This window comes from Myxine glutinosa, chromosome 1, assembly GCF_964187855.1.
Source record: "Myxine glutinosa chromosome 1, kmMyxGlut1.1, whole genome shotgun sequence".
Taxonomy (NCBI): Eukaryota; Metazoa; Chordata; class Myxini; order Myxiniformes; family Myxinidae; genus Myxine; species Myxine glutinosa.
Window position 1 is genome coordinate 213378279 of NC_136261.1, and position 27298 is coordinate 213405576.

The 27298-nt window shown below is 43.4% G+C and overlaps 1 protein-coding gene across 1 annotated transcript in view; it reads right to left on the minus strand.

The window, feature by feature from the left end:
* The window catches only part of LOC137416790 (sodium channel protein type 4 subunit alpha-like), a 170623-nt gene that overhangs the window by 6596 nt on the left and 136729 nt on the right, over positions 1 to 27298 (minus strand). Inside the window, exons 21-23 of the mRNA XM_078783297.1 lie at positions 21445 to 21723; positions 2184 to 2237; positions 297 to 434 (exon numbers count right to left, since the gene is read on the minus strand). Coding sequence (XP_078639423.1) covers positions 297 to 434; positions 2184 to 2237; positions 21445 to 21723 — 471 coding nt within the window. The remainder of the gene's footprint in view (positions 1 to 296; positions 435 to 2183; positions 2238 to 21444; positions 21724 to 27298) is intronic.

Below are 27298 nucleotides of genomic sequence, written 5' to 3' on the forward strand. Positions count from 1 at the left end.
CCTAGTTAACACACGGTTCACCTCCCCCCCACCCCCCCCCCCCCACACCCCCACGTGAAGACGTAAACGACCTCGATATTATTCTCTCAGCTTTCCTACATATACATCGAAATTGGCTCCCTACTCGCACGCTGTCTATGATAATTTATACAATCCTGCCTCCACTATGGTGTTTCATCCCCTACCCCCACAAACGTAACAGTATTTTTAGTAATAAAGTTAAATATATGATGTCATCAGTTTCTGAGTTATGGACGAATGTTATAAAAATTGTAAAAAATAAAATAAAAACTTATCTTTTTCTTTTGCTGGTTAAAGTTGTCAATGATCACACCAATGAACAAGTTGAGTGTAAAAAAAGCTCCAAAAATGATGAAAATGACAAAGAATATGTACATGTACATGTTGCATTCATAGTCTGGTTGCAATCCAACCTGGAAACACAAACACGATCTTGATCAATTCAAAACTACAAAGACTTTGTATACAAATCATTTTGTGTGTATGTATACACACACATCGTTACAAAATATATAATGCATTTATGAACTGTTGTGTAATTAAGTGAAAGTATGCACAATTTTAATTTGTTTTCCTATTGATTTATGTTTCGTCATATTTACCTCCTCACCGAAAATGGATGGAGGTTATGTTTTCACCCCTGTCTGTTTGTTTGTTTGTTTGTGAGCAGGATATCTCAAAAAGTTGTGGACGGATTTGGATTAAATTTGGTGGACAGATTTGGATTAAATTTGGTGGACAGTTTATATGGATCTGGGAATATTTAATTTTAAAGTGAGTCTTCACCATTGAGGGACAGGGCCAAAAACGATCATTTATAGTATGGTGTTTCAAAAAGTTGTGGACGAATTATGACAAAACTTGGTGGATGAGTCAGATGACCAGAACAAGCCAATTAGATCTTGGTTAAAGTCCGAATCCAGATCCGCCCTATCAGTGGGATACAAAACGTAAACTGTTCACCCTGGTGGAGGTGTGCGGTCTACCGAGTGCCATTCTCATAATTAGTTTATATTTTGTTTAGTTCACTGATCCTGTTTAGATCCTGGTGTTGGCTTAGCGGTTAGGGTGCCGGCTTGGGATCCTAGGATCCTGGGTTCGAATCCCGGTTGATCGCTGAATTAACGCCAGGGGGGTTGACTCAGCCTGTCATCCTTCCGAGGTCGGCAAATTGAGTACCAGCTTGCTGGGATGAATGATCCCGGTGTGTACCCAGGTTTAGAATAGGTACACTGTATCCCTGCGCATCATATGAGGCGACTAAGGGTTGGCGTCAGGAAGGGCATCCGGCCACAAAAACATTGCCTCAAACAGGGAACCATGATTGTCATGGGGCCCGCAAGGCTAACCCCTGCTCTGGCGGGGAAAATGGCCTTAAAACGAACATTCATTCATTCATTCACTGAAAAAAAACAATTTCTAACACAAACAGCTAAGCAAACAGCTAACAATGCTGCTAGAATGTGATGTGATCATAAGGAAATGAAAATTGTGAGAATCCTCTCACTATTTCATATATAAATAAATAAGTAGATTTATAAAGCATTTATTTAGATCAATATTACTAAAAGATAACACCTTAGCATGAATTTTGCAGTATTGGTATCACAATGACATCTTGTTTTAAATCACGAGCAGGTCTGTGTGACATTCTTCACCAGTGATTGTTAGGCAGTGTATAATTATGAACCCAATTGGAACAAATTAATTGTTTATTATACATGATTGTGTAATGTTTGTTCAGGTGAGACGTTTTGAGTAAAAAATTGACAAGCTATAATACTGCAGTTAGACTTTAAGCTCTGTGGAAAGAGAGCACTAGTTCAGGAAATTTCTGGTTACTTCTAGATCGAGAACCATCTAGTAATTTTGAGTAGTTTGGGAAATCAATGAAATAGGAGAAGGGGACAAGAAAAGGCAGTCATCATTTGCTTTGCTATGTACAACCCGTGCTGGAGTCCTTCGTTATCGCTTGTGCTTTATCCGTTATATAAACGCAAGTTTGGACAACACCCGCCTGCTGATTGGTCATGACCGCTTAAAGAGCTCTGGGTTTTGTAATACTGTACTTAGATGCTCATCCAGAATTTGTACCCGAGACATCTTGTACCCGAAGCAAGAATCTTGAAAGATATACACGCCAAAATGTACACAACACTTACATCCCTGGAGTCAACAGCAGCATACATGATCTCCATCCAGCCTTTGAAAGTTGCCTACATGAAAAAGGAGAATCAATATCTAGATTCTAGATCACAGTTCTTAAATGATTCTATTTACAAGAAGAAGAAGAAGAAAATTGTGGGTCATGTATGTTACATCAAGATGTAATGTGAGCAAGTGCAATGCGGATCTAAAGTGACAATTAAGCCTGTTTTCCAGCTTTGAATTTGCATACTTTAGTCTTACACAAGATAAACTTATGTTACTTAAAGATAAAAGGATCGAGAATGTATCATTTCATCCTTTTACAATAGAAACTCCTGCTACTGTCACTGACACAATGCAGGGAATGACTATAGTGCTTCACCTAATGGTAGATCTTTGCAGTTGCACAAATACTTTGACATTAACAAAGAAACCATCCATGGATGGTCATTACACTGACAAGTATGTAGTTCATAAACTTGAAGCTGGTTCTACATTCATGTGACAAGTACGCTAGCTCATCGTGACGCCCTGGAAACCGAGGCTTTCAGGGTTATTGGAATATAATCGCAGACAGGTCGGTGGTCTCTCTGACTTCTACCACCTCCTCGATCTTGCACCCTCTGCTCTTTCCGTGCTCTGCCCCCCAGGTTTCTGCAGGGTGTAAGAGCCAGATACCTCAGATGGCAGAGCCGAGAGCACAAGTACAGTTTACCAGAGGACCTGTGGTACGATTCCCAGTCTGGGTCTGTAATTTTCCAACATACAGTCACGTGATAAAGTAAGTACACTCCATGTAAAGTTTTGACTTTTTCAACATATTTCAACATACAGCTATTTGATCTTCATTTTAACAATATTGATAGATAAAGGTGATATAATACAACAAATATCATGAAACATTCACATTTTGTAGTCCATTGTATAATTTAAATAAACATAAATGCAAATTTCGCATGTGGAAAAAGTAAGTACACCCTTGGCTCTAATAGGCGGTATTGCCCCCTTTGGCAGAAACAACCTCAAGTAGGCGTTTCTTATAACTGTCTACCAGTCTCTGACATCGACTGGGAGAAAATTTTGCCCACTCCTCCATGCAGAATTCTTTCAGCTGTGCAATGTTTGAGGGGTTTCGTGCATGCACAGCTCGTTTCAAATCCCCCCACATCATCTCGATGGGATTTAGATCCGGGCTTTGACTTGGCCATTCCAGAACCCTCCATTTCTTTATTTTCAGCCATTCCTTGGTGGATTTACTGGTATGTTTAGGGTCATTGTCATGTTGCAAGGTCCACCTTCGGTTGAGCTTCAACTTTCCGACAGATGACCTCACATTATCCTCAAGCACCCTCTGGTACAATGAAGAATTCATGGTGGATTCTATGATGGTGAGCTGCCCAGGCCCTGATGCAGCAAAGCTGCCCCAAACCATAATATTTCCACCACCATGCTTTACAGTCGGTATCAGGTTCTTGTGGTCAAATGCTGTCTTTGGTTTTCGCCAAACATCTTCTGGTACTGTAGCCAAATAGTTCTACATTTGACTCATCTGTCCAGAGCACATTGTTCCAGAAGTGCTTGTCTTTGCCTCGGTGTTCATTGGCAAACTTTAGTCTTGCCCTGATGTTCTTTCTGGACAGCAAAGGTTTCCTCCTGGCACACCTCCCATGTAGATCAAATTTGTGCAGCCTCTTTCTAATGGTAGACTCGTGCACTTTGACATCAACAGTGGCAAGAGCTACCTGTAGGTCCCGTGATGACATTCTGGGGTTCTTAGAGACTTCTTTCAGCATCTTGCGGTCTGCTCTCGGGCTGAACTTGCTGGGGTGGCCTGGCCTGAACAAGTTGGCAGTTGTTTGGAATCTTCTCCACTTGTAGATGATCTTCCGGACAGTCGAATGATTGATTTCATATTGATTGGAGATCTTTTTAAATCCCTTCCAAGACTCGTAGGCATCTATAACCTTATTTCTGAAGGCCTCAGAGAGCTCTTTTGATCTAGGCATGGTGATGCCGCACACTTCAACAACAAAGAGCAAACCAAACTAAATGTCTGAGGTTTAAATAAGACAGGTTCCTCCAAGATCCTCTCTAACGATGTTCTAATCATTTGCACCTGAGCTGGTGCACCTGATTCTAATTTTAGGTATTTGAAGTAGTGATAAATGTAGGGGTGTACTTACTTTTTCCACGTGCGAAATTTGCATTTATGTTTATTTAAATTATACAATGGACTACAAAATGTAAATGTTTCATGATATTTGTTATATTATATCACCTTTATCTATCAATATTGTTGAAATGAAGATCAAATAGCTGTATGTTGAAATATGTTGAAAAAGTCAAAACTTTACATGGGGTGTACTTACTTTTTCACGTGACTGTATGTTGATTTGGTTCATTTCTATATTGTTCTATTGGTCTCCTACTGGTCCCATTGACCTGTTTTTTATTGCTATAGAACTGGTCCAGTGTTTCACTTTCCTTATTGAAACCAGTAGATCCTACTGGTCCAATTTCCAATGGGATTTTTATGGGATTTCTCCTATTGGTTTTCTATGGGATTTTCGACCTGGGTTTTGCCTTGTGACTGGGTCGTATAACGGGTGCTGGCGTCATACAATCCCTTTCCTTGTCTTTCCAACCGTCAGTTGGCATATATATGGATGACAAAGGCAGCAAGGTTTTTTTTTTGGACACCTCTATATCCAAGCAAAAGTGTCTATGGTGACCTTTCATTACAGGGAAGGGAATTTATTTACTTTTACCCATGCCTTCATGGCATTTTCACTGACTGAAAGCCTTCAGAGTAGTTTAAATAAAAAAATAAGTGGCTCTATATGGTAAAAAACAAAGAAGGAAGCCACTTATCAAAATATTTATAAACGCATAAAAAGTGGCTCTGAAAGTAAATTAAAGGCTCTTCATATTTTGATACATCTTTTGTCGGAGGGAAAGATCCTGAAGACTGCTTTCAATTTTGTACCTTCTTCACTGCCTTCGAGGCATATGCATGATTGACAAGATTGTTCAAATCTTCAAACCCTTCCACCTTTTTCACATACCTTATGTCAGTTTAGCTTCTTTAGCACTTCCGCTCATTGTTTTCGGCTGAGGAAAATCCTTTTTTATGCCTCCGCCGACAAAGTCGCCGAGGCATTATGTTTCCGGGTTGTCCGTCCGTACGTCCGTACGGGCTAAACCTCGTTTTTCTCAGCAACCATATGTCCGATTGAGACGAAACTTTCAGGGTAGGAGTGACACCTATGCAGAATGTTTTTATGATAATTGTGACGTCATCATAGGTCAGGTGGTATGGCAGCATTCTTGGATTAAACGCAAATAATTAAAAAATTATTTCTCGGAAACCGCTGAATGGAAAAATTTTAAACTTGGCACATTGTCAAGTACTCCTAATGGGAAACAAAAGCATGAAAATGATGACATCATAGGTGAAGTGGTATACCAGCCAAAAATGTTTTATTCGAATTCCTTATCCTAAAATTCTGAAATTGCATGCACATGATCTATGACCCATTTGTGTTGAAATATTAAACTTATGACATCATAGGTCACATGGTTTGGCAGCCATATTGGATAGAAAAACGAACCTTATCCGATCAACACGAAACTTCACAAACGTGATCCCCTACCCATATATATGCAGAGTGATGGCATCTACCCGTTGTGGGACTATGCGGAGGCATATTGGCGACACAGTCACATTGTTCTAGTAACAAAACAAGCCTTAAAAAACACTGAAAATACATCATGGCGAGGGTTTGCAATCTCTGATTGCTCTTTCTTGTTTCCATTGCGGTTTGCACTGTGATGGAAACGATCAAGAGCAGACATGAATTTATGCTAAAAAGCCGACAGTTTTCACAAAGCTGTTGGCCATCAGCCAGCAAGGAAAGTTGACCTGAAAACCGTTCTGAAATATTATTTCGGCCCAGTGACGTATCCACTATCGGCTGCGGATGGTGCACTCGCAAAGACAGACAAAATCATGCTCCTGCACCATATAAATTGAAGTGCGATCCTTCTGTCGTTGTAGATTCCAAGTTGAAGTACACAGCCGTCATTATTGAGGACATGGCTATAATTCACGCCATGCCTCTGCAGCTACCAGCAACATTGGGTGGGCTGGCTGACTTGACTGTTCTTTCGTGACTGTTCTCACTATAGCTGAATGACATGAGAGCAGCCGAGTCACCGTCGTATTCGACAGGTACCCGAACATTGGTATCAAAAGTTTTGAATGACAAAAACGTAGCGGATCCACCTCACAAAGAATGAAAATATTCAGAACAGACGATTCCGCAACAGTGGCACCGTTTCCTTAGTGATGGTGCAAACAAAGAGTCATTGATTGAATTTCTGTTCAGTATTTGGAGTGATGATGTTGCCAGACTTTCTGATTATCCAGTCCATGTGACTCACAGAGGAAATTGTCACAAACTGAGCAAAGGAGTTTTTTTTTTGTTTTTGTATACTGAATCGAGGCTCGTGAAAGAGCTGACAACCGCGAGGGAAAGACAGCACAGGGGGACCACGACGGAAAGACAGTACAGGGGGACCACGAGGGAAAGACAGCACAGGGGGACTGCGACGGAAAGACAGCACAGGGGGACTGCGACGGAAAGACAGTACAGGGGGACCGCGAGGGAAAGACAGCACAGGGGGATCACGAGGGAAAGACAGTACAGGGGGACCACGAGGGAAGGACAGCACAGGGGGACCGCGAGGGAAAGACAGTACAGGGGGACCGCGAGGGAAAGACAGTACATTCCTGAGGTATCATTCCTGAGGTTTGTTGGGAATATGAAGAAGCAGATACAAGACTAGCTCTGCACGTGAGACATGCAGCCGATGCTGATCCATCTTCCATCATCCAGGTACGCTGTCCTGATATGGATGACACCATCATATTACTGCATAACCTGCACAAGATCTCTGGAAGAGTTCATTTCCATACCAGGCATGGAAAATTGGTTAGGACAGTAGATTTGAACTCGCTCTTCCGGTGTCTCGGCAAAGATTTCTAGACGTCTCTCATTGATGCGCTCAGGTTCACGGGATGCGACTCGACCAGCTGTTTCAGAGCCAAAGGAAAGATGAAGCCCCGATATATGGTACAGGCATCATCATGTCACTGCAATACATTCGGTGAACTTGGCCAGAACTTCAATCTTCCTGAACATCTATGTCCGTTGCTCGAGCAGTTTGTTTGTGAACTGTACGGACAGAAATGTTTGTCTGTTGACGAAGCTCGATATCGTCTTTTTGTGTAGGAGGAAATGTGGACCACTCTCTGCCACAAAGCAGTGCCTCAGATGAAGTTCTCAAAGTGCAATCCATAAGCATTCCTTTGAGAAGTATATACATGTCCCAAGTCCAGCAAACCATGGTTGGAGTGTTGAAGGAGACTATCTGAGCATCGTGTGGATGACCAAGGATCCCACCAATGATGAACTTCTCATTTTTGGCCATTGCAAATGTTTCTTGCAGTCATTGAGACTTAAAGTGCTGTTCTTACAAAGCGGACAGTGTCGTATGTACTGTTGTTGTTGTTGTTGTTGTTTTCGTATGCAGCCTACGGCTGCTGGTTATTTCTTTTCCTTGGAAGCGTGTTTGTGCTGCTGATGGAGTTCCCCAATTACCAGTGAGCTGGTACTAAATTTGCCGACCTCGGAAGGATGACAGGCTGAGTCAACCCCCCTGGTGTTAATTCAGCGATCAACCGGGATTCGAACCCAGGACCCTAGGATCCCAAGCCTGCACCCTAACCGCTAAGCCAACACCGGGCTGTCGTATTTACTGATCTGTGTGGTTGTTTGAACATCGATTCCTCATCGTGCATTCAATTTGAATATGGAGCCAGCGATTCGAGTCCAGGTGATTTTTTTCTACAATTATACGTGTTCAATCGTCGGTATATTACACGTTATATTGCTTGTTACATCTATATTATAAAAGGAGCCCTGTCTGTCTGTCTGTTTGTTTGTTTGTCGTGTTATAACTTGAGAACGGATTAACGGATTTCAATAAATCCAACTACGGTGGATTCGGGTAACTCCCGGGAGTGTTTGTGATCCTAAAAAAAATCTATATTAAAATTTTTTTCTTATTGGTACATTGGACACGTGTGTCAAAACTGCAAATGCCAACACGTGACGTTGGTTATCCCTGCACGGAGAGCAGGATCTCCCAGGAATCCTTTTTTTTCTTCCCCCATAGATTAGGCATCGCAGCAAAGATAGGTATTTCCATCAGCGAAGCGGGTCTTCTATTCTAGTATGATATAAAATGGAAGAGTAAACATACGTAGTACAAGGTACAAGCCTGGTGTTGGATGATTGGTTAGGGTGCCGGCTTGGGATCCTAGGATCCTGGGTTCGAATCCCGGCTTAGCGGTTAAGGTGCCGGCTTGAGATCCTAGGATCCTGGGTTCGAATCCCGGCTTAGCGGTTAAGGTGCCGGCTTTGGATCCTAGGATCCTGGGTTCGAATCCTGGCTTAGCGGTTAAGATGCCGGCTTGGGATCCTAGGATCCTGGGTTCGAATCCCGGTTTAGCGGTTAGGGTGCAGGCTTGGGATCCTAGGATCCTGGGTTCGAATCCCGGTTTAGCGGTTAGGGTGCAGGCTTGGGATCCTAGGATCCTGGGTTAGAATTCCGGTTTCGCGGCTAGGGTGCCGGCTTGGGATCCTAGGATCCTGGGTTCGAATCCCAGTCGATCGCTGAATTAACACCAGGGGGGTTGACTCAGCCTGTCATCCTTCCGAGGTCGGCAAATTGAGTACCAGCTTGCTGGGGTGAATGATCCCGGTGTGTACCCCGATTTAAAATAGGTACACGGTATCCCTGCGCATTGTAAGATGCGACTAAGGGTTGGCGTCAGGAAGGGCATCCGGCCATAAAAACATTGCCTCAAAAAAGGGAACCATGAGGTCATGGGGCCCGCAAGGCTAACCCCCGCCTTAGGGGGGGAACAATGGCCTTAAAACGATCATTCATTCATTAAACATCCAAAATAATTTGAATGATTGAATAATCATTGAAATGGTGCTGTACTTATTGTTGTGATTTGTCTCAGATTGCATACCTCGCTTGCGAATTACAACCGGATCTCAGCTACTCGAAATCTTAAAAGAGAAATCCGATCTTGTGGTAACAGTGATCAAAAAGTGTCCGGTGCTATGACATGTGGTTTTGTTCATGTTTCATTAAATATTTGTTTTCGGTTACAATATATTGGTAACATATGGTTAAAACTCACACTTTTCTTTGCCCTTGGACAAACTCACACAGGGGAACACCTCAAAATCAGAACTTGGATCAAGTGTATATGGTGTAGCGTGCCCTGTAGAATGGTACATTAAGATGGAGACGTGGCAACACTGTATTCTGCAAGTCTCAAACATCATGGAACAACGACCATTTTGGGGAAACGTGTGAAATTCCATCCCATGTGGAAACCCTCGTCTTTGAGGTTGGAAAAAAGGAATGGGTTTTGGCCCTTTTTTGACTTCTTTTGAAATGAAATATCAAGTGTGGAGCTGCATCATTGTATTCAGCAGGTCTGAAACATCAGGGGGAACGACTGCAAGTTTCATCTGAATCCATCCACAACTTTTTGAAATATCGTGCTATATATTGTTTTTGGCCCTATTGTACCACTCAATGGTGAAGAATCACTTTTAAAAATTCTCAGATCCGAATGTTCACCAAAATATATGATCAAGCGTATTTGTCCTTGTCTAAAAGCACACCCAACATATCCACCAATATTCAATCGAATCACTCCACAACCTTTTGAGATATCCTGCTCACAGATAGACAGAATAACAGACAGGGGTGGAAACATAACCTCCATCCACCTTCGGTGTCAGAGGTAATGATGGAAGGACTACACCGAATCTCTATACAATCGAGATAATAATATGATGGCAACCTTTGAAGAAAGAGAAACTTGGTGGACATGTTGGGTGTGTTTTTAGACAAGGACAAATTGATTCGATTTTGGTGAAGATCCAGATCTGGATCCAGGTACTGGAATTTTAAGCGATTCTTTACCATTGAGAGATGGGACCAAAAACAATATATAGCATCAGCCTGCGGAGCACTGGAGTGGTTTGGCAGATCGGGCTGCATTTCACCCTTGGGCTTGTCGGCTCGGCTTGATATGAGGTGCAGTGGGGTGGTTCGGTGGGGCAGGTTGCGTTTTGCCCTTGGGCCTGTGGGCTTGGCTCGGTTTTACTTCATGGGTTGGCCCTGCATGGCAGGGAATTGGTGGACAGAGCGTGAGACTTGGCAGAGATTCTGAAGGAGGAAAGCGTGAGGGAGTCGAGGGTCAAACAGTGGAGTGGCAGGAATGTGAAAAGCATTTACTGTTTTTACTTTGAAAAAGTTTTACTTTTTTTTTTTTTACTTTGGTGAGGGAGAAGTGAGTCGGGTGAGGGAGGATCGTGAGGTGGGTCGGGGAGAGGAGTTGAGTGTTGAGGGTGAAAATGAGAACAGGAAGGGTGGGGGAGGAGAGTGGCAAATGAGGTGTGTGTGTGTGTGCATGCACAGGATGGGACAGTAGGCTACTGCAGTAGGCCCAGCAGGTGAGCCAGGGCAGCGCTGCTGATTGAGGACCTGAATGTACCAAATTATTCAGGATGGTACTCGTTCTGTCAGGTGGGCAGTGGTTCAGAAGTGAGGTTCGGCTGGGTAGTTTGAATGTGGGATCAATGGGGTGGGGGGAGAGGGTGGAGGAGGGGTGGGGAAGGGAGGAGAGGGGGGTCAAGGTGGTGGAGATGATACAGAGAAGGAGGTTGGACGTGTTGCGTGTGCAGGAGACCCAATGGCAAGGAGGTAGAGCGAGGAGGTTGGTAGGAGGGTACAAGCTGTTGCACGTGGGTGGAGATGGAAGGAGAAATGGTGTGGGAATAATAGTATCAGAAGAGATCAGCAAGTAGGTGGTCAGAGCGGAAAGATGGGAGGGATGGATAGTTATGACACGGTTGGTGATACAGAGGCAAATGGTGTGTGCTGTGTCAGTATATGTGCCACAAACGGGAAAAACTGGGGCAGAGAAGTGGGAGTTGGAGATGATGGTTGATGAGGGACACACTGGAGAGGATGATGGGAATGGTTGAGGTGGATGGAGGTGATGCTGTGCATTGTGGGAGACTTTAATGGGCACGTGGGAGTAGCAGAGCCGAGTGAAGAGGAATTTGTTGGTAAATTTGGTTGGGAAACGAGGAATAGAGAGGGTAGGGAGCTGGTGGCAAGGAATGGGATGGCCATAGCTGGTTCATTCTTTCAAAAGCAGGAAAGCCACAAGAATACCCATTGGAGTTCGGACAAAATAGAACAGAACTGGATTTGGTGTTGGTAAGAAAGTGACAGTTGTGGAGGGTTAAGGATTGTAAGGCAGTGTCAGGAGAGCATGTTACCACCCAGTACAGGACCGTGTTTTTTTTTTGTGTGGTACAGATGAAGAAAAGGAGGGAGGTTAAGAGCAGGGCTCGGAATATGTCGAGTGTAGGGGCAAGGTGGGTGAAGTGTAGGGGCAATGTCGTTGTAGAGTACAAGCAGAGGGTGTTGGCCAGCTATGAGCAACTTAGGGAAAAGCAGAAGGTTTGGATGAGGAGTGAAAGATGTATGGAGAGGCGTTTAATGGAATTGCAGAAGTGTTATGTGGAAGGACGTCAGGAAAGGGTGCATCGTCGAGGGACAGGAACAAGGTATGGTGTACGGAGGAAGTTGCGAATGCAGTTGATGAAAATAAGGAGGTTTGGAAGAGGATAGAGAAGATCAAGCACAGAGGAAGACAACTGGATGCAGGGTTGAGGCACCTGTATGGGCAAAATAAGAAGGCAGCAAAAGAGCTGTGGTTAAGACGAGGTCAAGGAGGTATACAACAACTTGGAAGAAGATGGTGGGAAGAAGATGATTTGTAAACTGGCTCGTGACAGGGATGGAGATAGTGAGGACATGAAGGTGGGGTGGTGATTAAGGATGGGGGTGCGAGGCTAGTGACAGAGATGGTGACAGTATTGGAGGAAAATGAAGACTATTTTGGGGAGCTGTTGAACCATGGCAGGGGGGTGGCGTGAGCTGGAGCTACTGTATTATGTAGAGCAGAAGGTGGAGTTGGTGGAGATCATGGATGAGGAGGTGCAGACAATATTGAAGATGAAGAAGAAGGAAAGAGTGCCAAGCATTGAAGAGGTGTGTACAAGGATGATAATTGCAGCGGGAGAAATTGGAGTCAGTTGGATGAAGAAGCTGTTGAATGTACAGTCAGGTGAAAAAGTAAGTACACCCCATGTAAAGTTTTGACTTTTTCAACATATTTCAACAAACAGCTATTTGATCTTCATTTCAACAATATTGATAGATAAAGGTGAAATAACATAACAAATATCATGAAACATTTACATTTTGTAGTCCATTGTATAATTTTAATAAACATAAATGCAAATTTCGCATGTGGAAAAAGTAAGTACACCCCTACATTTATCACTACTTCAAATACGTAAAATGAGAATCAGGTGCACCAGCTCAGGTGCAAATGATTAGAACATCGTTAGAGAGGATCTTGGAGGAACCTATCTTATTTAAACCTCAGACATTTCGTTTGGTTTTCTCTTTGTTGTTGAAGTGTGCGGCGTCACCATGCCTAGATCAAAAGAGCTCTCTGAGGCCTTCAGAAAGAAGGTTATAGATGCCTACGAGTCTGGGAAGGGATTTTAAAAGATCTCCAAACAATTTGAAATAAATCATTCGACTGTCCGGAAGATCATCTACAAGTGGAGAAGATTCCAAACAACTGCCAACTTGTTCAGGCCAGGCCGCCCCAGCAAGTTCAGCCTGCGAGCAGACCGCAAGATGCTGAAAGAAGTCTCTAAGAACCCCAGAATGTCATCACGGGACCTACAGGTAGCTCTTGCCACTGTTGATGTCAAAGTGCACGAGTCTCCCATGACAAAGAGGCTGCCAAAATTTGAGCTACATGGGAGGTGTGCCAGGAGGAAACCGTTGCTGTCCAGAAAGAACATCAGGGCAAGACGAAAGTTTGCCAATGACCACCTTGGCAAAGACCAGCACTTCTGGAACAATGTGCTCTGGACAGATGAGTCAAAGGTAGAGCGATTTGGCCACAGTACCAGAAGACATGTTTGGCGAAAACCAAAGACAGCATTTGACCACAAGAACCTGATACCAACTGTAAAGCATGGTGGTGGAAATATTATGGTTTGGGGCAGCTTTGCTGCATCAGGGCCTGGGCAGCTCACCATCATAGAATCCACTATGATTCTTCATTGTACCAGAGGGTGCTTGAGGATAATGTGAGGCCATCTGTCGGAAAGTTGAAGCTCAACCCAAGGTTGACCTTGCAACATGACAATGACCCTAAACATACCAGAAAATCCACCATGAAATGGCTGAAAAGAAAGAAATGGAGGGTTCTGGAATGGCCAAGTCAAAGCCCGGATCTGAATCCCATCGAGATGGTGTGGGGGGATTTGAAACGAGCTGTGCATGCAAGAAACCCCTCAAACATCCTCATCCGCAGCTCAATGGAATACTGTTCTCCCCTATGGGCCGGTGCTCCTGCCTCACACCTAGCTCGGCTTCACGCTGTTGAAACCAAAGCTTTCAGAATTATTGGAATCTCCCGCGATGAAGCTATCTCTGAGGGCCTTTCACTCACTCACCGCAGGCAGGTAGGTGGTCTTTCTGTCTTCTACCGACTCCTCTCCGGCCTTGCACCCCCAGCTCTCTCTGTGCTCTGTCCCCCAAATATTCCTACAGGTCGCACAAGATCTGCCAGCAACCCTCTGATGGTTAAACTGCCGAAATCTCGGCTCTCCGCTCACCTTCACTCTTTCATTCCTCTTTTCTCCCGCCTCTGGAACAAACTCCCTCACTCCCTTCAATCCCACTCCTCCCTCCAGGTCTTTAAAACAGCTGTTCACCACCATCTCTTATCTTCCCCCATCCAAAACCTTGATCTTTTCTACCCCCGCTAATTCACCCCAGATCCACCTTGTTTGAAATTCCAACTTCTTTCCTGGAAGTCCTGGCAGTGTCCATATGTTTTATACCTCTCCCACTGCCCCCTTCCCACGCCCCCCCCCCCCCCAAAGCCCTCGCCCTCTCTCAGATCTCTCGATGTCTCCATGTCTCTCGGTCCCTGCTCTCAAATGTTGTGTTTGTGTCCTTCCCCCTCTCTCCCCATCTTGTCTACCGCTCCCTATGTTATATGTTTTATGTGTCGGTTTGTCTTTCTGTGTGATTAATGTTCGCTCTTTCACGAGCCTCGATATTGTATACAAAAAAAAAAAAACAAAAAAACAAAAAAAAAAAAACATCGCACAGCTGAAAGAATTCTGCATGGAGGAGTGGGCAAAAATTTCTCCCTGTCGATGTCAGAGACTGGTAGACAGTTATAAGAAACGACTACTTGAGGTTGTTTCTGCCAAAGGGGGCAATACCACCTATTAGAGCCAAGGGTGTACTTACTTTTTCCACATGTGATATTTGCATTTATGTTTATTTAAATTATACAATGGACTACAAAATGTAAATGTTTCATGATATTTGTTATATTATATCACCTTTATCTTTCAATATTGTTGAAATGAAGATCAAATAGCTGTGTGTTGAAATATGTTGAAAAAGTCAAAACTTTACATGGGGTGTACTTACGTTTTCACGTGACTGTATGTATGAGAGAGGGTTCAGTTCCGGAGGATTGGAGGACAGGTTTAATTGTGCCAAAATGGAAAGGGAAGGGCAATGTTCAAGATCCAGGAAGTACGTAATGAAGGTGATGGAGAGGGTTCTGGATGGGAGGATTAGGAAGAGTGTGGAGATGGAGATCGGAGACGAGCAGCAGGGGTTTAGAAAAGGCACGTGACTGACAGATGGAATGTTCATGCAGAGACAGCTGGTGGAGAAGAGGTTGGAGGTGTAAGGTGAAATGGCATTGGGATTTGTGGATCTGGAGAAGGTCTACGACACTGCCCTGAGAGAGATGGTGATGATGACACTGAGATGGATGGGAGTGCCAGAAGCAGAAGTTAGTTTTTTTTTTGTTTTTTTGTATACAGAGTCGAGGCTCGTGAAAGAGCTAACATTTATCAAACAAACAAATCAAACAAACAAGCAAACAAAGTATATAAAAAGGGGAGCAGTCGACAAGATAGGGAGAGAAGGGGAGGAAGCACACAAACACAACATTTGAGAGCAGGGACATGGGGAGATGTGTGGGAGGGAGAGGGCCTGGGGGAGGCAGGATAGGTATAAAACGCAAGGACACCAAGGACTTCCAGGAAAGAAGTCGGCACCTCAAAAAGTGGATTTGGGGTGAAGTGGAAGGGAAGTGGAAGTGGAAGGTTAGTGGAAGGGATGTAATCGGGAATGAAGGGAAGAGTTTTGATTGGTCGTAGGACTATTTGAGGACTTCAGTGTGAACATTGGTTTGAGGCAGGGAAGCGCTTTCAGCCCACTCATGTTTATCATGGTGATGGAACTGGTCAGCATAAAGGTAAACATTAGGGGTATTTTGGGGAGGATGTTGTATGTAGACGATCTGGCTGTTGTGGTGGAGACTAGGCGGGAGATGCAGGAAGTACTGGGGGAGTGGAAGGAGGCATTTTGGAAGCATGGGGTGAAGATGAGTATGGAGAAGACTGAGATGATGTGGGTTGGGTAGCAGAGAAAGGAAATGAATATCAGGGTAATGGGGAAGGAGATCAGACAGGGGAATGCATTTGCGTATCTGGAGGGTGCAATGACCGGGGATGGTAAGTCGGAGGCGGAGGTGCGGATGAGGATTCAGGTGGATGTGAATGTATGCAGGAGGGAGGAGGGATTAATGATAGACAGAAAGATTTGAAGGAAATTGAAAGGGAAGGTTCTGATGCCGTGTGGAACGCCAGCCTACCTTTATAGTCTGGAAACGGTGGCATTGACAGAGAGGAAACAACAGAGGCTGCAGCTTTGCGAGAACAACTGGGTCAGGAGGATTGCGGAAGTGAAGAAGGTGGATAGAAAGAGGATGGATGAACTACAACAACACAACATGCATTTTAAGGCCATTTTCCCTGCTAGAGCGGGGGTTAGCCTTGCGGTCCCCATGACAATCTTCTCCATTTTGCCCTATTTTCTGCATCTCTCCTTGTTAACCCCCTTGCCCGCATTTCTTCTTCCACCATCTTTAGCCAAGTCTTTCTCGGTCTTCCCCGTCCTCTACTTCCTTCTACATTAATTTCCATCATTCTTCTCAACCAGTCACTTTCATCCTTCCTCAACACATGACCAAACCATCTCAACCTGTTCCTCTTCACAGCATCAATCACAGGCAATATTCCCATCATCTTTCGCAATTCATCATTTGTCTTCCTCTCTCTCAACGATACTCCGCACATCCATCGAACCATTCGCATTTCCACCCTTTCCAGCCTTCGTTGCTGCTCTACGTTCATTACCCATGTCTCGCTCCCATAAATCATAACACTTCTCACACATGCAGCATACACCTTTCCCTTCAGCTTCAGCGGCACTCCACTCCTCATCAGCACGCCACTCAGTTCCCGAAACTTCTTCCATGCACATCTCACTCGAGCAACCGTTGCCGAGTCTGATCCACCTTCTCCATTCAGCATGTCTCCGAGGTAGCAAAATGTTTTCACACCTTCCAGCTTCACGCCGTCTCCAAGATCCAACTCAACATTTCCTCCATCTGCAGCTCCCTCTGTGCACACCTTACATTTGAATGTAGCTGCCACACTGGTTAATGACCCTCTCAGACCACTACATTTTTGATGAACCCACTCAGCGCACATTGTACATTGAATGGAGTTCACTCCAACACCCTTCCTGCACTCAGCACACGACCACTTCCCAGTTCTTTCCACCTCACCACATGCTTTACCACTTGCCATCACCTTCGTCTTTCTGATATTCACCTTCAGACCTTTTGTCTCCATACATTCCTTCCACTTGTTCATCTTTTCCTTCAGTCCATCCATACTTTCCACAATCAACACCAGATCATCTGCATACAACAACTCCCACGGTAAACCCTCCTTTACGTTCTGAGCCAGCACCTCCATCACAACTACAAATAGTAGTGGACTTAGTACGGACCCTGATGCACTCCCACCTTCACCTCAAACTCACCACTGTTCCCGTCCTTCGTCCTTACAGCTGTGCGCGCTCTTTTGTACATTGCCATCACTACTCTGATCAACCATTCCTCCACTCCTAACTTCCTCAATGCCCATGTCAATACTTTACGTGGAACCCTATCGAATGCTTTCTCCAGATCAACAAACCCAAAAAACAACTTCTTCCTCTTCTCCATGTACTTCTCCTGCAACTGCCTCACAATGAAAAGCGCGTCTGTCGTGCCTCTTCCTGAGGATGAACTGAGGATGGATGAACTGAAGGAGGAAATTGTTGTGCAGATGAATGAGCTTGATGGGGAGATTTGTGAAATGCCGGCTGAGATGGGCTGGGCATTTGGTGTGAATGGGGGAAGAGAGAATGGCAAAAAGAGCGAATAGGCTGAGGGAGCAAGGTAGGAGGAAAAGAGGTAGACCACGGATGAGATGGGAGGATTGTGTGAGGAGGGATATCAGTAAGGTGGGGGTGGTTGGAGAGTATAGAGAATTGACTGAGGGCAGAGGGCAGTGGGGGACTATCATGGTCAAGGCAGGGTAGAAGCTTGATGCCATATTGGACCTCACCCCTTATGAAGGGAAGAGTAGGAGGGGAGAGAGAGCGTATTTCAGAAATTTGTGGATGAGTTGTAAAAAAAACTTGGTGGATGAGTTGGGTGGGTGATAAGAACATGCTGATTCAATTTTGGTTCCGGTCCGTATCCAGATCCGGCCTATTGGTGAAATACAAAACGTAAACTGTTGAGCCTGGCAGAGGTATCGCTCTACTGAGTGTCGTTCTAGTTGCCTCTGCCGCCGAAGGTAGACGGAGATTATGTTTTCATCCGTCTGTTTGTCTGCGAGCAGGATATCTCAAAAAGTTATGGATGGATTCGGACAAAATTATGTGGACGGGTTGGGTGTGTGACAAGGAAGAATTGGTTAGATGTTGGAAAAGATCCAGATCCAGATCTGGATCCGGATATGAGAATTTTTAAAGTGATTCTTCACCATCATGTGATCAGGCAAAAATGATGTATAACACGACATCTCAAAAACTTATGGTCGGATTCGACCGAAACCTGCTGGGCAGGTTGGGTGTGTGACAAAGGCAGTTCGCTTCGATTTTTGTGAAGATCCTGATCCACAATTTTTAAAAGTGATTCTTCACCATGGCGTGAGAGGGCTAAAAACAATATATAGCACAATATCTCAGAGTTATGGAAGGATTCCGATGAAACTTGGTGGAGAGTTTGTGTGTGTGTGTGTGTGACATTGACGAATTGTTTTGATTTTGGTGAAGATCTGGATCTGAGAATTTTTTTGAAATTCCCGAAGTGATTTTTCACCATTGAGAGATGGGGCCCAAAAACGATATATAGAATGACATTTCCAAGAGTTGTGAATGGATTACAACAAAACTTGGTTGATGAAACTAGATTACCAAGTGCCGTTCTAGTACTTTCCGTCAGATATTTTCCTGTTTTAATCTTAAGGACCCCAATCATAGACCTAAACTTTCCTGTGATCTATCTGATCTTTTGAAAAATAACTTGTTTTTCCCACTCTCTTGTCACTTTTTATCTGGATGCATCTGAAATATTTATCTTCGTTTCTTCCTACAACTCTCAACACTCCAAATTTCCAAACTGCATCATTTTCCGAGCTGTCTATATTGCCAAAAATACCGAAGCTAAAGACATCCTTCAACTCCGAATGGTCGTAGAACAAGATTTCATAATGAAAAGCAGAAAGGGCAAACGTCACACATTCTGTACCATGTGCCGCTGTGATATCGATGTCAGCAGCCAAGGAAAGGGAGCTCTACATCAGCACATTTTTTTAAATCAGAAAAGCAAAACTGAACACTCCAAGTGCAGGTACGTTGTCTTTGGTCTCTTTTTTTCAAAATTTCTGTGTCGTCTCAAGACGATAAAGTTACTGCCACTGAACTTTGCAAGGTCTACCATTCTGTGAAGCTTCGCCAATCATATATAAGTTTGGATTGTACTGTAAAAGTTGATAAAGAAATCTACAATGACTCCACCATTGTGAAAGATTTGACGTGTGCAAAAACAAAGGCTGTGAGAGAACATTGTAGTGCTATATGCCGTTCAAACCCATTTGGAATACCTTAAAGCAAACGATATTTATTTTCCTTTGACAACCGATGCCTCAAACAAGGGTGCAACAGAGTGTGTCCCCTTGGTGTTGAGATATTTGAATTTTCACAAAAATGTCCAATATGTACTGTTGGACTTTTACAGTAATAATCGAGTATTTCAACAAATTTTTAAGTGATTCACCATTGAGAGAAAGGGCAAATAACGATATATAGCACGATATGTCAAAAGGTTGTCGACGTATTTGGAAAAAGAAGAATTGTTTCAATTTTGGTGAAAATTAAAATCTGGATCCGGATCAGAGAATTTCTTTCAGCGATTCTTCACTATTCAGTAATAGGGCTAAAACCGATATATCGCAGGATATATCAAAAAGTTCGAGACGGATTGGGACGAAACTTTGTGGACAAGTTGAGTGTGTGAGAAGGACGAATCAAGTCGATTTTAGTGAAGATCTGAATACAGAACCGGATATGATAATTAAAAAAAAATTACAAGTTATTCTCCACTATTGAGTGATAGGATCAAAGACGATATATAGCATGATATCTAAAAAGGTTTTGGCCGAATTATGACAAAACTTGGTGACTAAGTTGATTAGGGGACAAGAACAGGTTGATTCGATTTTGTTTCAGGTCCGAATCCAGATCCGGCCTATCAGTGGGATACAAAACGTAAACTGTTGAGTCTGGCGGAGGTATGCGCTCTACCAAGTCTACTGAGTGCCGTTTTAGTTTTTAGCTGTTTTCGTCATGTTTAGCATACAGAAGAATAAGTAGTCTGAATACAAAGTAGACGAGGACAGGCTTTGTATTTTTCAGGTGCTTTATAGCTTTATTTTTTTAACTTTGTTGACAAAAATGACTACTTTTTGGTCGTCTTTATAACTGGTTATTATGAATTAACATTAAATTTCATTTAAAAAACATCACTGCGTACTTAATGCAAAAATGCAACTGCCCTCTATTATTGAGGTCCATCGATGAACCTAGCCAAGTACATGCAGCCATTACTGGTGATATGTGCCAGCTGTCTGCATGGCTTCACGTAACCTTGATCAGGAGGCCAAAATCGACGAGAATATCCTTCCCAAGGGTGGGCCACATGTTAACAAATGCAAGGGACACCTCTTTTAAAAAGCATTGCTGCCTTTACCACATTAAACCTTTCGCCGTTGGTTTCAAAACCTGCACTGCATGTCTGCGGCAGATTTGTATTCAGAGGTTCCTTCTCCTAGATGAGATGCCTACCAAGGCTAATGAGCCCCATCTGCACAAAGCAACTGTTTTTAAGACACCAGTGATTCGCCTTTCACCTCTACACTCGTTCATGAAAACAACTACGTCATGCGAAGACTCGTGGCTAGACTGTCAGAGGCTGTTTGAGATTCTGAGTCATTGGAGTATTTTATAGACATTGTGAGCTTATTCTCAATGGCACTGCATGGAATAACAATCCATGGGGGTCCCTTCATCAATAATCCTCTTAAAATACAAAACTTTCTTGCTCAGGATATAATATTCAAGTTTACGCTTTGTGCATATATTCTAATCAATTTATAATATTGATATTGTATTGGTAATATTTGTATTTTATTTTTATTTCATATATATTTATTGGAAATATTTCAATTTTATAATCAACATGCAATTCAATTCTTTACCCCCCCCCCCCCCCCCCAAAAGAGCATCTAAAGCAGATGGAGAAGGTTAGAAGGTATCATATAGAAAACAATGTTATGAGAAGACATTAATATACTTTTACATGAAATACAACAATATTATGAGACAATAGATAAATACAAGATAAGGGATTTGAACAATGGCATCAGTGAGGAGCTATGCTCTCATATGGAAATGCAAAACAGGTGAACCAAAAGTTTAAAATATTTTAGTGATCAACAGTGAAATCGAATTGCGAAGAATTATAGAAATATACTCCAGCTTAAATGGAATGCTACATAATATTGAAAATTTCTTAAAACTTACCACTTGTAGAAGTGCCAGGTATCCTAGCCCCACATTGTCAAAGTTAACCTTGACATTTTTCCAGCGCGTTTCTCCAGTGTAGTTGAGATTTTTACACTGTGTCATGTTGTCCACCACACTGATAGGAAAGCGCTCATCATTGGTAGTGTTCACACAGTAGTAATACTTTCCAGAAAACAGGTTTACTCCCATGATGCTGAAGATAAGCCAAAAAATAAGGCAGACGAACAAGACATTCATGATGGAGGGAATTGCACCCATAAGTGCATTAATCACCACCTAGGAAGGCAGGAAAGTTGAGAAAAAATTATTTTTCGAATGCAAATAATTTAATTTTCTCAGAAAAGAAGTGCCTGTGCAAATGACAGCAAAAACTTTTGAATCCATCAATTATGAGTCGGTTACCAAGAGTGAACAAACAAACGAGGCTTTCACGCGTGTTCACGAAACATTTTTTATAATATCGGAATGTCGCAGGAACATTAAGCACTCGCAATAAGTAAAGTATTTTAAAGTAATACTAATCCTGATAAGTACAATCGGAATGGCGTTCCCCATTATGACATGTTCAAAATTGTGTAAGAATGGTGCATACACAGGCATCGTCAACTATACAAACTCACATCAACATCAACTTGATTGCTATGAATGTAATTTGGGGTTTAATAATCTTCTTCTTTTGTGTGCAGCACATGGCTGTGGGCAGCAGAATTTTCTGGGGGCAGAATTAGAGCACCCTCATTTCAAAGGGAGTCCCCACCTCTACCCCGCCCTGAGGTTGCCACAGTGCAATCCCCATGAAGGAACTTCACAGGCGTCTCCTCTCCTTAATGAACTTCTCTGTCTGTCGATGATACAGTATCATTGTTTTTCAGTCTATGCACTTAATAGACTGTCCAACCTATGAGCTGTATCTGGGCGGGACGGGTGAGCGCTTCAGCACGAGCCAGGCCATAACAGGTGGGGTTCAGCGCTCGCCTTCTGGCCCTGAAACTCCCAGGGTTTTAGGAGCTCTCATGCATTCTTATTGGTTTTAGGTACTATTTTACAACGCTGTTTCAGTCAGCAATTGCTCCGAAATTTGATAATTTACAGTAATACCGGTAAATTAAAATCATGTTGTAAGACTTTGCACTGGGAAGTGGGGATTGAAACTTGGAAATGTGACCTGAAGATGCAAACAGACTTCCAGAAGACAGTCTGCGTCTCCCCCTGGTCCGGTCCTCATACCCTGTCCTGGCCTTCCCATACACACTGACACATGACACTTTGTTGGTTGTCATCGTTACTTGTCGATTGTTGTCTTCTTCCTTGCTATATAACTGAAATTAGTGTGAATAGCATAGCAGCAGCTGGAACAGTCAGTCACAAGACATGATAACTTGGTATAAAAATTATTCTGACAAAATGAAATAGTTATTATGGAAACAGGATGACATCTCATGCATTAGTGTCATGTAAATTTGAAGTAGACAATGCAGTGTTATCTTGAAGTAAAGGCATCAGCATGAATCGGATTGGCATTCAGATCAACAACTGGAATGACTTCAATTGTGGCGAGTGCTTGCACTGCAGCTGACTGGCCATAGCTACCATGATGGGAATTTGTATTTGCAAACAGCTGATTTGTTCAACTTCAGAAGCTCTGTTGCAGGTTTTTGGATGAAGCAGGCATCGTCAATGTTTGTCTTGACTGCCAGGAGAGATGCAACGGTGCTTCTCTTGAGGTGACTTCAGTCCCTAGAATCAATATTACAGACCAGAGAAATGTAGCGCTCACTTTCGGCATTGTTTGTAGGGAGAGACAGTACAGGGCATAAACCAGAATCAGCAAAGAGAAGAACATTGGTGAGGCAGAACCGATTCTTTTTACCTTGTGCAGCTTTGCTCAGGTGCAAACGCTCAGGTCCTGAGGGAGATCAGCCACATCTGCCATTTGAAGTCAACAGCATCATTATTTAGGACATCAAGCTTCAGCAGGGGCAAGTGATTTGCTAGGCAGACAACAGTATTCGCAACATCACTCGATGTGGAGCACTCCTTAGGATTGAGACTTCTCAGATCAGACAACATAGACGATTCGAACGGGAATTTCTTGATAATGGTTCATGCTTCACAAAAGGAACTTCTTCACAAACTTAGTGTAGAATAGACACACATAGCTGATGAATTTGGTCATGTCAGGCACCATGCTGTCCTCCATAATGGTGTTGAGCACCCTGCATGCATCTTTGTCATTCACCTAGTTCCTGATGTCGTTAAACTTGGTCTTTGTGATGTGAGCTCAATCGATCTTCTCCACCAGAAGGAAGTACCGCAGCATGTGCTCGGTGAGTTTCCTAATTAATGAATGTGGGAAGATTGTAGTGTACTCTCCAAACACAAACTTGCTCAGCTTTGCTTGTTTGTTAGACGTTGACGAATTAGCGACATACTTGTCACTTTAAAGTGCTTCAACACATCAATCACACCACCGTGGTGAACAAAAAATGAAAACTGGAAAAGAGTGCACTTGGCTTTTTCCTCACAGTCCACTTCAGACAAAAGATTTCTATAAACTCTCATCTCCACACCTTTGACTTCGACAACTAAGTTTTGCGTTTTCCAAATGGAGTTGACGGAGCAATACCGCTTCCCTTTCTTTTTCTCAGGTGTTGCATTGGATTCAGACTGAGCCTTTGAGTCGGCCATAGAAGAATTTATTTGTGCTGCAAGCTGAGTGCAGAAAGAAAAGCAACGTTGTAGTCCAGTGTGTCCTGGAAAGTGACGACTTCCCTATAGCTTGGCGGCTGTGTTTGTCTCATCAAGTTGTCCTGTGTTGTGTCTCATTCGTCCGCATGTATGTCATGTGTATTCAGCTCTACTAGGAGCCTTGTGACCTGTAAAAAAAGTCGTTTTGCTTGCAGAAGTGAGTGCCAGTCACACGCACGTGGTAACGCTGCGAGCCGTGTGAGTTACTCCTGAGTATCTCGTACCAACCAACTCCTTTTTGTGGTCAGGATCAGAAAATAATAATCGATATTTCGCTGCATCTCTCTGCTTTTATCAATTTTGCACGTAAAAGCAGAACATTTCAGTGGTCGGTCAGGAAGCGGGATACATACCGTCAAATTGGGACTGTCACATCCTAATCGGGATGGTTGGACAGTATGACTTTATGTCTACCAATCCATGGATGCCTCCTTGTCCATTGAGGACTAATCATATGGCTGCTGGCAATCTCCAAGCCCAAAATTGCCAAGGCATGCTCTTACCTGTCCGGGCTTATCCAACGTAACATGGTCATATTTTGCTATGATTTATCAACCTAACTCTACTCTATATTTTCCTAACATTATAAATACTAAATGTTTCTTTGATAACACAATCATGCATGTGCTACATTCTAAGTTCCGTAACAATAATTACATCACCACCATTCCAATCAATCAAAGCAAAACAAAACGACAAAATACAGACATTTCTCTTTTTCATAACAATACTCATACATGTAAAGAATAAGTAGACAGCAAATCAATTTGTTAATTTTCCCTCGGTAATACAGATATCTATCATATCAACACCCTGAGTTATCTGCACCATGGGAAGTCCACAAAAAATCCCCAAGTAAGATAGCACTGCTAAAGGAAGGAGAATGAGCCTTATGCCTAAGTCACACATAGGCGGATTTGTCGGCGACTACTGGCGACTGGAAAAATCGCCACCACCCGCCGACAATCATAATGAAACCGTAATGGGCGGTCGCCTGTAGTCGTGGTTATCCTCCCCATGTCGGCTGCAGTCGGCAAGAGCCGCAAAGGGGCCAAATATTTTTTTAAATGTTTAAAAACGGCGCGCTCGGTCATCCTCGAAAAAAATCCGCCATGCTGTCGTGATGGAACCGCCATGCTGTCGTCGGTATCCGTAATAAGAGCGTAAAGCGGCCGCAACCCAGTCGCTCATAGTCTTCCGCAATCGCCCCACCAGCTAGCATGGCAGAGATGCGAATGCCATACGGCCTTCCTGCGGCATCTTCCCGACTACGGGCCGACACTGTTGCGGCTGCATATCGACTACAGAAGAACTGCCACGTCTCCCCTGCGGCTATGGGAGACTGACGACGACAGCAGTAGGACTAGTGGCGGCCAAGTTACGGCCACTGGCGACAGAGATACGACTGCCTGGCGACTGCATTACGACATACCACGATTCCATGGCAAGACAGGATGGTGTGAGGGTCTCCGTGGAGTGAGGTCCTGTGGTGCCGACAAGGATATGGCTTTATTGTTTGGACTTGGGACTTTTGGGAACTTTATTTTTGGGACTTGGGACCAGTGGAAATAATTTGTTGGACTTTATTTCCATTCTCTCTCCCTGCAGAAAAGTTTGATTATTACATTACAATGATACATCTTTATTAACTTTCTTATTGTACATCAAACATCTTTATGCTTCATGTCATACATCATTGAAATGAATAAAGTGAAATGTAAAATAGAGAAATAAAGATTAAAAAAGTTGTGTGAATCGTCTCCAATCGCCGGCGGTCTTATTGCAGTCTTGCGGACGTCGGAGTAAACCGCCACCTGGTCCCAATGCAGTCGCCGCGATCCGCCATCGGTCGTAATCTAGCCGCCAGACTGTCGCCACGCTGCCGCCGTGCATCCGCAATGCAGTCGTCGTCGATCTTCAACAGTCGCCATCCCACTCGGGGCGTTGTCGCAATGCAGTCGCAATGTGGCTGACTGCAGTCGCCATACTGCCACCTGACCATATTTGACCGCCCGAAATCGCCAGTAGTCGCCGAAAAATCTTGATCGCCGGCAGTCGCCAAAATATCCGCCTATGTGTGACTTAGGCATTATTGCAATCCATAATACTACATGGATTTCCCACTCTCTTTTTAAAATCTCAGAACCGCCTTGCAGAGTAGGGAATTCTTCTGATTCAAATGGCCTAAGATGTTCAGCAGATCCGGTGCGCCAATCCCCAGCTATTTAATATTTTGAAATAAATGCAATCTGGGTCCGTCATATAGAGGGAATTTTTTAAACAGACGGTTCAAATATTTTGGTTTTGTACAAGTATCGCAGGTCCAAATATAATGACACCCTATCCTATGGAGGCAAGGATTAAGACGACAGAGCAGGAGGGAAGACAGCCTTCCTTAAATAAATATGCTCATAAGCCCAGTTATAATAATCAGTAGTTTCTTAAAATTTTCAGATTTCATTCCAGATTGCGCAGGTTATTTGGTCCGCCTGCTCCGATCCTTAAATCAGAAGACAGATTTCGATTATATATTTTAGTGACAGGCCATTGTGGGAAATCACATCACATAATGCATAAAATTGTTCAAAGCTCCTAATTTGAAAACTATAGCACCTACAAAAGCAATGTCTTCAACGATTTGGTAAGTATGAAGATCAGACATTTAATGATGTGAGAGAGGAAAGTGAAATAATTAATTTTGAGCACTTAATCGTGCAGAAATCATTGCGGCCTGTTTGCGGCCTGATATGGCATTTTTGAGCAGGCCAAAACAAAGCTTAAGACCCATGCGAGGGATAGCAGGGCTGACCAAAGATAAATAGTTTTTGTTTTATGTTAATATGCCGGTTAATTTTCTTCAAAGGGGGTGGTTAAATTTACCCAAACACCCAGTTTTCATTCATACACTCCCTTGGAGTTCCCTTAGTATGCATGCAAAGTTTGGGGCCGCAAAGTTTAATTGTTTTGGAGTTATGGAGGATACACACACACACACACACACACACACACACACACACACACACACACACACACACACACACACACACACACACACACACACACACACACACACAGACACACGATAACTGATACACATTATCTT